Source organism: Onychostoma macrolepis, chromosome 11 (genome assembly GCF_012432095.1).
Source record: "Onychostoma macrolepis isolate SWU-2019 chromosome 11, ASM1243209v1, whole genome shotgun sequence".
In the NCBI taxonomy this organism is placed as follows: Eukaryota; Metazoa; Chordata; class Actinopteri; order Cypriniformes; family Cyprinidae; genus Onychostoma; species Onychostoma macrolepis.
In genome coordinates this window covers 16,794,109-16,808,230 of record NC_081165.1, presented here as the reverse complement: position 1 = coordinate 16,808,230, position 14,122 = coordinate 16,794,109, and the positions used below count along the sequence as shown (strand labels likewise).

The window sequence follows — 14,122 nt, the reverse complement described above, 5'->3', positions numbered from 1 at the left end:
ATGCTGATTTGCTGTTCAAGAAACATTTATTATTATTATTATTATCATCAATATTTAAAACAGTTGAGTACATTTTTTTCAGGAATCTTTGATGAATCATTTATCAAATAAACAGTTTTTGTAACATTATACACCATAACCATTCATTCACTATACCATTTAAAAGCTTCGATGGGGGGATTATAGAAATTAATACTTTTATTTAGCAAGGATGCTTTAAATTGATCAAAAGCGATGATAAAGACATTTATAATGTTAAACAATATTTCTTTTTCAGATAAATGCTGCTTAACTCTATTCATCAAAGAAACCGGAAAAATTCAACTCAGCTGTTTTCAACATAATAATAATAATAATATAAATGTTTTTTGAGCAGCAAATCAGAATATTAGAATGATTTCCGAAGGATCATGTGACTGGAATAATGATGCTAAAAATTCAGCTTTGAAATCACAGGAATAAATTACAATTTAAAAAAATATTTCAAATTCTTTTTCATTTTGCTGTACTTTGGATCAAATAAATGCAGGTTTGGTGAGCAGAAGAGACTTCTTTAAAAAACATGAAAACTTTTGACTGGTAGTGTATTATGCAAAGTATACTCAGAATAATAATAAAACAATATTTACTGATAGTATGCTACTCCCAATATAGCCTTATTCTACACTATAAAAGTTGACAGAGTGGTAATAAAACATAAGAGGTGTAAATCTGGCTGCGAAACCTTTTTTCTATCTCCCTCTCTCTCGCTCTGTCTGTCTATCTTTTGGTCTACCTCAGATCTCTTATAACCCTGAGGGGGCCTTTATTTATAGGCAGTAGCAACTTCAATGGCTTTTAATAATTAATGATTTTGTGACCTGGCTGTATAATGCCAGCTCCACCAAACAGTAGTAAAGTCACCACATATATTACTGCGGCTTTACAACACTCACTTTAACAGGGCACAGGTGCTTGGACAGAGCTCTGTAACTATCACTCACGTTGAAAAAACATGAGCCAGAAAGCAAGGAGGATGCTAGAGATCCCCAGAGCGGCTGTCTTTGCAGTAGCCACTTGCAGTGGTTGTGAACTCCCCATAAGAGAGACTTCACAGTGTGCGGCTGCACCACATTCCCTACATCCCTTTGTAGCAGATCAGATGCAGAGTGAGAGAGTGAGTGAGAGCGAGAGAGAGAGAGAGAGAGAGAGAGAGAGAGATTGAACACAGACACTGGCCCCACAACAACGTAGTACAACCAGTGCCAACACGAAAACTTCAGAGACAAAGCTGGAGGGGACTGAGAATTATTGCCTTGTAAAACCCAGTCTGCTATATGATGTGGTAGCTATATAGGGTGGTTTAATTGGAAACTGTGCACAATTAGTGAGAAGAAAGGGATTTTGGGAAAACATCAGCACTCTTTCTCTCAGGCTGTGTCCGAAGCTAACGGGAGCCCCTCATGTAGTTTTTCTAATATTGTGATGTCAAGCATCCCCATATACACAGAGAAAATTTTGGAGTAGAAAATATGTTCACTTAGAAATAATTAAATATAATGAAAAAAACAAACAAACAAACAAACAAAAAAACAGCAAGTAGCACATTAAATTAAATGTGAAATTTTGAAGTAGAAAGCCTGAAATGGTATTTTCTTATAATTTTATTTTTTTGCAGTATATGATTTTCCCACTTTTGAGGGACCTCCTTCACAAAATAGTCAGATATATATTTGTAAATACAAAAATTATACTACATGAGAAAAATGATATTATATTATACAGGTGCATCTCAATAAATTAGAATGTCGTGAAAAAGTTAATTTTTTCTTGTAAGTTATTTCAAAAAGTGAAACTTTCATATATTTTAGATTCATTGCATGTAAAGTAAAACATTTCAAAAGTTTTTTTGTTTTAATTTTGATGATTAGAGCTTACAGCTCATGAAAGTCAAAAATCAGTATCTCAAAATATTAGAATATTTACATTTGAGTTTCAATCAATGACCATCCCTACAGTATAAATTCTGGGTATCTCTTGTTCTTTGAAACAACAATAATGGAGAAGACTGATGACTTGGCAATGATCCAGAAGACGAACATTGACGCCCCCCACAAAGAGAGTAAGTCACAGAGGGTCATTACTGAAAGGTGTGGCTGTTTACAGAGTGCTGTAACAAAGCATATTAAATGCAAAGTTGACTGGAAGGAATAATTTGGGTAGGAAAAGGTGCACAAGCAACAGGGATGACTACAAGCTTGAGAATACAGTCAAGCAAAGCTGATTCAAACACTTGTGAAAGCTTCACAAGGAGTGAACTGAAGCTGGAGTCAGTGCATCAAGAGTCACCACGCTCAGACGTCTTCAGGAAAATGGCTACCAAGCCACTTCTGAACCAGAGACAACGTCAGAAGCATCTTACCTGGGCTGTGGAGAAAAAGAACTGACTGTTGCTCAGTGGTCCAAAGTCCTCTTTTCAGATGAAAGTATATTTTGCATTTCATTTGGAAATCAAGGACCCAGAGTCTGGAGGAAGAGTGGAGAGGCACAGAATCCATGTTGCTTGAAGTCCTTATTATTGAAAATCTGCTTTTTTTATTTTTTATTTTGACCTCTTTGTTTTAGATAAAGTTATAAAAAAAATGAATACAATATCACTCAATAAAAATTAACAATAATAATTAATAATAATTCTCCTCAGCAAGAATAAAATAAATTGATTAAAAGTTGCAGTAAAGACATTTATAATGTTACACAAAAGATTTCGGTTTCAAATAAATGATGTTGTTTTGAACTTTCTATTCATCCTGAAAAAAGTATCATACTTTCACAAAAATATTAAGCAGCACAACTGTTTTCAACATTGATAATAATATGAAATTTACTGCAGACTGACATAATGGCTCTAAAATCCGGCTTTTCCATAACAGGAATAAAGTACATTTTAAAATGAATTAATAGAAAACAGTTGTTTTAAAGAACATTACTGCATTATTTATTTAAAATATTGTTTTTTTTTTTAATAAATGCAGCCTTAATAGGTGAGTATTGGAGACTTAAAAAAAATAAATAAATAATAATAATAATATATATTTTTAAATCATCTTACCTACCCCAAACTTTTCAACTGTATTGCAGATAAATACATATGAATATTTATGAATAAATTAATAAATACATAAAAAATATTCATAATGCATTACAATAAAAAAAGTCTCTATTTGACTCTACATGAAAATATATTACTCTACTTTTTAAAGGCAAATATTTGTCTGCCTTCGAAAATCAATCAAAAGGAGGCATAGATGACAGGATGTGACCCAAATACTGGATTCTGACATGCCTTGATACCCTCCTTCTTCCGGATACTTGAAAGAGAAGCATTTTCTCAGGTCAGCAACACAGCCACATGTTTTTGTTTCCCAGTATCTGCAAGCAACCAGTGTGTGGCCGGCCCTGCCTACTTAACCTTGGCAAAGCCACAGGCCGAGTACAGAACAGCGTGTCAGCAGAAAGCACCCGTCTTACTCTGCGCTGTTAGTGTGAGCATCAGAGTGCTGGAACAGAGCCTGCCAACAGCTGTGTGACGCACGCAAGCACACACACACGCGCACCCGGAGTGGATAGGCTTCAATGGAGCAGCCTATTACAGGCCCCAAATCAATGAGCAGACACATACAGAGCGAGAGAGAAAGCAGGAAGGTGAGTGTAAAGACCGAGATGAAAATGAGAGAGGGCAAATGCTCTGGGGGACCAGGCCTAAAAACCTCCCTGCGGCTATACTCGCTCACATACACACACACGTCCAGAAGGAGTCTAGAAGGACATGTATTGTACAGGGCCGCTCGGTGGAAAGCAGAGGCGTGCTGATGTCTTGCTGATGTATGCCACTTGCAAAGCCTGGCAGCAGTGATATATTTTGGTTTGTAGTAAAGTGAATAAAGAAAACTGCAAGAGGTGACATTTCACTCTGCTCCGATGATGGTCAGAGTCACTGAAATTGAAACGATTTGTCAAACAGACTACACTTTGTAAGTTTTATGAGAAAGTGTTATATCTTAAGTTATCCACAATAAATTGTGCTTTCAAAGTGATTAAAGACTAATATGAAGTTTTGTTTTGTGTTTCCAAGTGTGAAGGGTGTTTTCTCCTTTCTGTATGTAGTCATTACTACATACGTATATACTGCCAAACATATACAGAGAAGTGAAAGCTTGAAATATTAATACATTTTCAATTTTCTTTTTTTTTTCCTTTATACCCACCAGCACTGGAAATAAAAAAAAAATGTAAAGGTGCCACGTGTATATTTAATTTCTTAACAATTTTCTATAATTATAACAATTACACAACACAAAGTGTAAAATACCTGGAAAAAAAACAACACTCATAAATAGATTTTGTAACAGTGTTTTGGATCAGTTAATTTAAAAATATAACTTAAAAAAAACTATTTAAATGTAAATAAATTAATTAATAAAAATGTATTAATAAATTAATAATACTCATAAAAATAATACATAATATTAATACAAAATACTGATGCTACCTGAAAATTCCTATATAAATTAGTTTTGCAACAGTGGGAATAAAATATAAATAAAAAATATCTATTAATAAATTTATAATTTTCATAATAATAACTATATGGAGATTACTTATTTTCTACGTGAAAATAAAACAGCATTCATAAAAAAAATATTTTGGATGAGCAGATTTAAATAAATAATACATACATACTGTATGATGCTACCTGAAAATAAACTGAATTTAAAAATAAATTGATTTTAAAACTTTTATAAATGTATTTATTTTTTAAATTTATTTTCAGTTAGGGAACACACATACAGACTAACACAAACAAGCTTTCCATTCAATATTCGCTAAACATTTTCAGCAGAGAAACAGACTCTCAGGCTGATACACCGGGTGACTGTGGGCAATGTTGCCGTCAACGCTGACAACCAGGTGAGACCAGTGGCGGGGCGGGGGCACTTGCACTTCACATTGTATGAAAATCAAGCTCAAATGGAGTTAATAATGTTTTTGCCCAGAGAATGACGGAGATGGAGTATTTTGTCTGTCATTACAACGGCTGTAACTGTTATCTGAAGCAGCAAGTGCATTGCATTATATGCTTTCATCAAATTTACAGGTTATATAACTTTGATTGTAGCTACAGGGCTCGCAAAATCGCTAGCCCGATGTCCCGGGACTATTGTGTTTTCCAGTCGGGCTACCAAAATGCATCACCGCCTGCCCGAAGGGCTACCTTAAATACAGATCTCCCGCGGGTCCTTATAATCTCTTAAAGTGAGTTGTATCAAACTTAAGGCCATAAAAAGTTTTAAATACGTTAAATGGTATAAGAAATGTCTTAATTATAATTTCTAGAGGTCTTACAGTTGGGGACGGAAAGACAAGAGTCGCGATACAGCAGGATTAAACTTCAAAAGGCAACGATGTCATTGAATAAATATGAGCGCTGCACGTTTCAAGTCAAAACGCGGCGCGGATGTCTTTATGTGAATGTCTCTGAAGGCTGTAACCGACTGTCCTCAGAAATGTGTCGTTGGCATTTTAATTTCATCTAAACTATAATTCCTGATAAAGCACCGTTTATGAGTGCGGAGCTGCTTGCGTTTCCAGGGAAACCGCAATATTTCAGCGCTCCTAAAGCGCCACCTCGTGGCAGAGAATGAATTTGCATTTCCAATAAGCCGTTCTTGCTGTTTATGGTCAGATCGATGCAAATATCAACTTTTTACGCAGCAAACACAGAGTTGTAAATGAGAAAGAAGTTAATATGCCTTCAAAAAAATTAAACAATTAAGACAGTAATATTTATACATTTTAAATTAACAATTTATATGCTTGATTTATCCCTTTTCATAAAAATGGTCTATAGCCTGAAATGCTGAAATATTTGTTTTTGTGAAAACCTGTATCTGAACTGTAAATCATGTAATTTTATGGCTCAATACTGTATGTTACCATAGACATTGTCCAACCCCGCTCATTTTCAGTGTTCATTTTCCTCGTGCAGCTCTTAAAATGGGTCATAAATTGCCTTAAATTTATTTTGAAAAATTCTGCAGATACCCTGTAAATAGTGAAATAAGATTCCTTCCTTCATATTTGTTGATATTTGTGTATTGAAAATATTTTTGATTTGACATTTAAACTCACAAGTATATAGACGACAAATAACTAATTCTTCTCCACTCTTCAAACACACAAAAACATTATCCTTTACAGACATAGTGTTTGAGTAAAGAAAACGCTGTACTATTGAAACATCAATTATTTATTTACCCTTGCATTGCGAAAAAGCAGAGATCTGTCTCCAGGCTGTGCGCGGCGCGTCAATCTGAATGGAGGCGGGGTGAAGTTACGACGTCTCGCTGAGAGCTTGATGATCCAATGGCGTTACGAAGTTTTACTGACAAGTTATTTTAGTGCTTATCATTGGTTTACTATTTTTAAAACTCTCTGATTTAAAATAATAAAAACGAATTATAATCGAAATATAGAAATTTGTTACCCATTCTCAATGGGAAAGTGCGCAAGCAACATTGTTAAAAAAAAGTTACCCGGCAAGTGTATCATCATTCACTCACACAACAATCCAAGGATAACATCCTCCACTGCAGCTCAAACTGTCATTTTGTCCTAGAAAGGCTCAACATGTTGTCTGCAGTTTGAAACTGATGAGAGCATTTGACGACTTTAAAACAGTGGCTGAAATAACACTGATATCTGACTCGACTGCCAGCATCCATTTATCAGTGTCAACATCAAAGTCTGACTGAGGGGGGACTTAAAAACGTCCAGATAAGGGCGAGATATGAGCGATATGCCTGTTCACTCAATTGAGTTTGGCTCGAAGCTTTGATATCGAAGAAGAGAACTTTACTGTAAGTGGAATTTCCCACAGTCTCTGCTTTCTCCAAGTGTTTGCCCCCATTTCTAGGGATAAAACAGCTGCTTAAAACTATAGCCCTATTCGGACGGGACTAGTTTTCTAAATTACGTTTGAGTTTCGATTCTTATCACCTGACATCTGCGATTTTCACGTACCACTTCGGACAGGACTAACATCTCTGTGTTTATTACAGAGGTGGGAGGGGCTGTTTTGTACATCTGGGCATTTCAGAGATCACACGCTCTGTATGTGTGCATTGCCTATAGTCATTCGGATTGATTACCATTAGTATACTCACACAAATACCATGGTGAAGCTAAATGGCTAGTATAGCAAAACCATGTTAATGTGTGGTTACTTTACTCTTACTTTAGTTATTTATTTGCAGTAAACCCGTGTTTAATTTTCATAAAGGTACATATGTAATTAAAACATTATGTAATTGAGTGCAGAAATGAACGTGAATCATTTTACCTGACGCTGATATTACAATAGCCAGTCTTAACAGTTTATGTGATCTGGCTCTTGATTTTATTATTGTTATTTTATTTTTTACTTTTTCTTTGCCGGGAGGCAAACATATCAAATGTGTGTGCGGTAAGAGCGTCTACGGTAATTCACGTTGGCCAAAACACACAAGGAAACGCGTTGTGAAAAAAATAAAAAATAAAAATCACCAGCAATCACAGACATTGCATTCGGACTGGATTAGTTTTCTCAGAGGATCACTGAGTTTGCAGAAAAACAGTAGGTAATTTGCTCTGGAATTATTACAGAGGTTGTGTGAGAAAAACACAGACGTGGCAGATTCGGACGGCATTAAAATCACCAAGTACATCTGTGAAACACACATTTCTCTAACGACCCCCTGGAAAACTAGTCCCATCCTAATAGGGCTTAACAGTAGTTACTGTGAAATATACTGGATATCAATATTTTTCATGAGACCTCCACAATCAAAACTCTAAAAACACACCTGTCACACCCAGTGTAAGTGACTTCTTTTAAAAATAAATAAATAAATGTTCCTCAAAATTTTGAACGTTAGTAGGCTATATACAGTACATTACAATATGTTGTAATTTTTTATAATCATTGATTTCCAATCATTTCTTTTTTCCATTTTGTCTGTAAATTTTTATTTCATTTTAGTTTTTACAATAATATATGAAAAATATGTATTATTTTGTCCCACAATTTTTACAAACAAATAAAGGTAAAACAGAAATTGCTTGTAATTTATTTACAAAGCTTGGACAAAAGTTGGGACTTAAGTATGGAACTGACACAAGGGTAGGGCCCTATGATTTCCACAATGCAGAAAATGTGGAATCCGGTCATAAAAACGGAATTTACTATAATGCGGAATGTCACGGAATTTGGCAACTTTTGGATGAATAAATCAAAAGTAGGTGAGCAGACTTAAATCAAAACGTGATATGGTCTAGTGTCTGTGAATATTAAGCTGCAAAAATACTATTTAAATATGAATCCTGCATGTTCTGCGTGTCTCTATGCGAATGAATGGCGCAGACGCACGGTTTCGTTTACTACACGCATACTGAAGCGTGTGTGATGCTTGCTGTGTTTTAAGCCTCTGCCGCCTCAATATATGAGTACATGAACACACCATCTATTGCCATATCATATACAAAACTCAAAGAAACTCAAAGGTCTTCACAGCAACCCGTCAAAATAAAAGTTTGGTTTAACTTGAAGAAACTGTGACAGAAATGTATTACTAAATGTAATGATAGAACTACTACTAATAATAAAATTATTGTTAAAACATTATTTTCAAAGAATATTTACCAGAAAAATTATTTACCAGAATATAATAATAATAATAATTAATTAATTTTAATAAAATCATTTATTTAGAGATGCTTTTGATTATAAAAAATTAATGAAACCATTAAAATGGAATCCAAAAACTAAATGGAAAACAGAATTTGATAAAAAATAAAACTGAATTTGAGAAAAATAAAACGTATTTCAAAAGGGCCTTAAAAATTTAATTTTCAGTAAACTGTTAATAAATTGCTGTTAAATTGTGTAAGTTTCATGATTTCAATTAATTAGAAATGCTTTTTGACAATTTTAAATTTTATTAAATTAAATATTACATTTTAATATAACCATTAAAACAGACTGAAGAAAAATTAAAACAGAAAAAATGTAATCCAGAAAATGGAATTTGTGAAAAAAAAAAACATTTCAAAGAGCTCTAACTCAGCCAAGCAGATGTGTTTATCAGCGGATGCGAATCATCACAAAATGACCAAAGACCTGTTGATTTATTTGTCCATTAAAACACAACACGCTAACATTTCTTCCCAAAGGTCTTACACTGCCAAATCATACATCTGGTTCATTCACACTAACACAGGAAAGAGTTTTAAATTTAGATTCATATCTGACTTGCTTTTCCAATTCAACAATCTTATCAAGTTTTTCATATTAATAAGACAGATCCGGGGGAAGAAGACTGAGCCAAGAGACTGTCAACACAGGGCCTTTGGTTTTCATACAGGCTAAAGGCTAAGACAACAAGGCTTTCCTCGGTCTAGAAAACTGCCTGGTTTGCTCGCCTAACAGAAAATAAACAGCGATCTTCCCTGATTATGATCATTCACCCTCGATCCCTTACAGCACTTCACCATAAAACTAATAAGTGCCATCCATCTGCAGCCAGATAATTTGCAAATTACCGACAACAACTGTTGTTGTGTGTTATCGTGTTTAATGTTGTTGCACAAGACCAATGTTCCTCAAGAAGCGCTCCTTAGGGACAGCCTCTCGCTTTGATAAGCAGTCTGAGCTTCTTTTGCAACAATTTCCTCTCCAGTGCTCAATTCAAACTTCCCTGGCTGATGAAATCTGGGATCAACAGCAAACCCCGAACAAGACCGTTTCAGTGGCTCACAAAACGCTACGAGTGTTGAGGGGGACCTGCTGGATGTATGGGAGAGTCCCTGAGGATTTCGTTGCTCCATCTAATCCAATGCCACCCCGAGCTGGAAGGAAGCGTTGAGGTACATTGATTCACACGCTATAACACTGCAGTGCTGAGAGAGGATCTAATTAAGTCTGTTAATAACCTAGTGTTGATACAGCCGTAAATGTTCAACCAAATGGATACCACAGCAGTTGTCTTTCTGTTCGACTTGAGTTGCAATCCAACGGTGCCCCACAAATGTTATTAATAAAGACCTGCTTCACAGGTGCTCTGAAGACCTGTCCTTTAAGAGAATCTATCACAATGATGTAGAGACCCACGGCTCAAAATTGATGGAAAAAAGGTTCACAATGTCTAACTGAAGTGCCAAGCAGACAGATAGTACAAACATATGTCTTATTTTTGCCACTTGAGCAATAACTCAGCAATCTCAAGATACTGAAAAGGTCTCAAAGTTTAGGTTTGATGTTTTACAGTACAGTATGTGTGATATTTATGGCCATCACTTTAAAAAGTGCTTCACAGATCTGCTGTCTGTGACGTCACAAATGCAAAGGCTTAGCCTGTGAATAATAATTAGATGATGGACAAATAATACTATTTTAGTAAATAGTTTGTGACATATTGATAAAGAATTCAGGTTTGTAATGTAGGACTTGTTCATTACCAAATAAAGTAAAACATGAAAATTAACCAAAATATCCAAAAATGCATTAAATAATAATAATACAACATTCAGATCACATTAATTATTCTTGCTGACAAACGAAATGCTCAAATGAACCTGTGACACATTTAATTTAATATCTTCATCCACTGTCTGTCTTTAGATTTCAGCAAATATATTAATAAACACATACATGACGACTCTAACAAATAAATCAATTATTTGTTGCTCTAGTGATTACAATTTCGCTTTGAATGCGAAGTGGTTTTGGTACTAATCTATCCTATTATTTTCATTTTTAGGACACATTAATTAAATTAAATAAATAAAACCGCTACTAACTATAGCACACACACTAACAACAGGAAAACTTTTTCTAAATTATACATCACTGCCACAAGCTATTTTAGAAGGTAGTGTATACAAACCTGGCCATGCCATATGGGGAATAAATGACTAAATGCCTAAGGCGATAAAACCCACCATTCAAGGCTTTGAATCAAATCGGACAAACAAAAAAAGCAATAGCTTTCCAAGGTACGACCATGATTACACAATGCCCTTGAACTTAAACTTAAAAGCTTAAAAATAATCCACATAATCCAAAAATCAGCCCGAGAAAAAAAAAAACGAAAAAAAAAAAACTTCACTGTCAGTGTTTTCTACAAATCCCCAATAATGGAAACCAATTACAAATCTGTAAAGGGGACAATGAGGATATCCTTCCAAGAAGTCAATGAGCATCTGAGACAGGATGCAGAAAATGTCAACAAACATGCATGACTCAGTCATGAAAATGACATGTGTCTACTAAACAACGTGCATTGCATAATTTGACATGGCAATGAGAAATGCAGTTCTCAGAGCATATACTATGAGCTTTATGATGACAGCAGATGAGCCAAAATCCACAGAGAGAGTGCCCTCTCCTAACTTACCTGACATTTGCGACATGCAAGCCCTCACTTTCATTCCTGTGGGGGACAAAAAAGAGAGACACAGAGTTAGAAGCTGAAATTTTGAAAGAGGCAGTGAAAAACTAAAAAAAAAAAAAAATCCTCCTTGTACTGACAGAACAATAGGTGTCTTGTTTTTTGTTTTTTTTAACAATATGGGCTACACTCTAAACCCATTTACAATATGAATGCTTAACTACAGTATGCCCAAGTGACGCAAGCAATAACATTCAACGTGACCCGTGTAGTCTGATTCATGAAAAAAAGATTCTTATGAACTCATTCTTCTCAGTGAATTAAAACATACAGCACAACCAGTATAGTCTGATTCACAAACAAATGACTTTAAGCCTGCCCTTTAATGAATCAATCAAAAACACTCACAAACTTAGCAGTTATCATTCTAATCAATGTGACAAATCCTTTACAGAATGAACCCACATACTCTTTTACATGTTGTCTTAAGAGTTTACAGTTTGAATATAATTTTTTCAATAGGCTACATAGCAACTGATCTACATATATATTAGGCATTTATATTATATATTTTGATTAACATACCAAATGTTAGTTTAAAGAATAAAATAGATATAGTATGTATATATATTTTTTTATTTCAATTGTATATAGCATAAAACACGGTTGACAGATCAGATGTAAACATTTCAAGGACAGGCATAGATTAACATCACATTTATACAATTAAATTCTGCCTTTTTTAGGACGTAAATAAGCATTCACCATTCTGTATACACCCAGACTCAATAGCAGCAGGCTCTCTGTATGTGATGGAGAGCTCTAATATTCACATTTGTGACTGGCAGATTACCTCAGGCATCCCCTAGACCAAGCCCTTGTTTAATAATTCACAAGTTTACCTTTGAGAAAACGGCTTTGTCAGAAAAGCTATGGTCCTCATTGGACTAAAGGTGCCGGCAGCCTGGCTCTCAGACCGATGCCAGAAAGCTTTCTGGACAGAGAACTGGTTCTGATCCCATTACTCAACAAAACGGTCACACACAATGAAAACTGTGTCAAGAGCTGTTGAGGAGACCACTGTATTGATGTTAGGAGTGGATGGCATTGACATGTCTCTGGGAATGTCAAAAGGCCGTATAGTTGGCCCTAATAATTGTGAAGAATTCCGAGTGTGCTCTATTATTACTGGTCATCTTTTTTACCTCAACAACGGCCTATTCCCGACTACGAAGATGACAGATTTCAAAAGTCAATTTGTAGCATTCTATGCAAGCTGCTAGCAGACTCATATGTCAATGAATGCGGCGAACCGCTGACATGGCAGTCTGGACTGCGAGGATAAACTAGCGCCAGGTTGCAAGTAATACTTCGTCATAAAAAAACAAAACACTTTACATTAATTTATAGTATTTCCCCAGATTTGTTTGTTTTGTTTCTGCTAATTATTAGCACTGCTAACTGCAAGTTCAGCTGAAAACCCACCGCTTGGTAAAATAATGACTAATTAAGCAGTCACATATATCGCTGTTATCTGAAAATTGTGCATATATTCCTCACTTATAAGTACAGTAAGATAATAAAAACAGTCTAAGAGGGTCATGGGTGGTTCATTATAATGGTTTAGCGAGTGTTGGTTTTGAAATAGTGCTGTAATAATGCCAGGTTAATATAATACAGTAATAGGCAAATTAAGCAATTAGGCAAATGAAGCAATGCAAGAGGGAATGAGAAGATCCATAATGCCACAAATGCACCTATACCTTGCACTAAATTGCTGTTAGTGATGCCTAACAGGACGAAATGAACCTTATTGATCTCACATTACTGTACTTATGATTGCTTTAATTTGTTTGTGGTATGACAAGCCATTATGTGGTCTAGAAGGAAAATAAATAATTTAAATGCCAAAAATAAACAAATGAAAATCTTTACACACACACACACACACACACACACACACACACACACACACACATAAATAAATAAATAATAATAATAGAGTACAGGAGTGACCACACACTCTCTCAGCAGCTGTGGTTCCAGAATTAATACAAATGAAAACAAGAAAAGATTGTGTACATATTTTATGAGTCAAAAGAACGAATAGTGTAATGATGCAATCAAATCAAGCACAATGGTAAGAATTTGAAATTATTGAGTGTGTGTGTATTATATATATATATATATATACACACACACACACACATATATACACATACACACACATATATATATATATATATACACACATATACACATATACATATATATATACACATATACATATATATATACATATACATATATATATACACATATACATATATATATATATATTTATTTATTTATTGGAAGAAATTAATACTTTTTTCAACAAGCATGCATTACAGTGACAGTAAAGAAATTACAAAATATTTATCTCTCAACCTAAAAGAAATTACATTTTCCACAAAAATATTAAGCAGCTCAACTGTTTTCAACATCTTATAAAAAAAAAAAAAAACATTAACATGTTTGTTGTTAATAATCTTTCACAATATTACTGTTTTTACAGTATCTTTAATAAAGTAAATGAATAATGAGTACCAACCACAACATTTTGAACAGTAGTGTAGTTTGAGATAGGAAGACAGACTCAATTAAAACTAAATACAATG

At 34.5% G+C, this 14,122-nt stretch overlaps 1 protein-coding gene across 3 annotated transcripts in view; it reads right to left on the bottom strand.

Annotated features, from left to right (window-relative positions):
- iqsec1b (IQ motif and Sec7 domain ArfGEF 1b) overlaps positions 1-14,122 on the bottom strand; it is a 189,236-nt gene that overhangs the window by 123,279 nt on the left and 51,835 nt on the right. For all 3 annotated transcript variants that reach the window (XM_058791009.1, XM_058791010.1, XM_058791013.1), the window contains exon 2: positions 11,469-11,504. In XM_058791009.1, the coding sequence (XP_058646992.1) occupies positions 11,469-11,504 (36 nt within the window). The remainder of the gene's footprint in view (positions 1-11,468; positions 11,505-14,122) is intronic.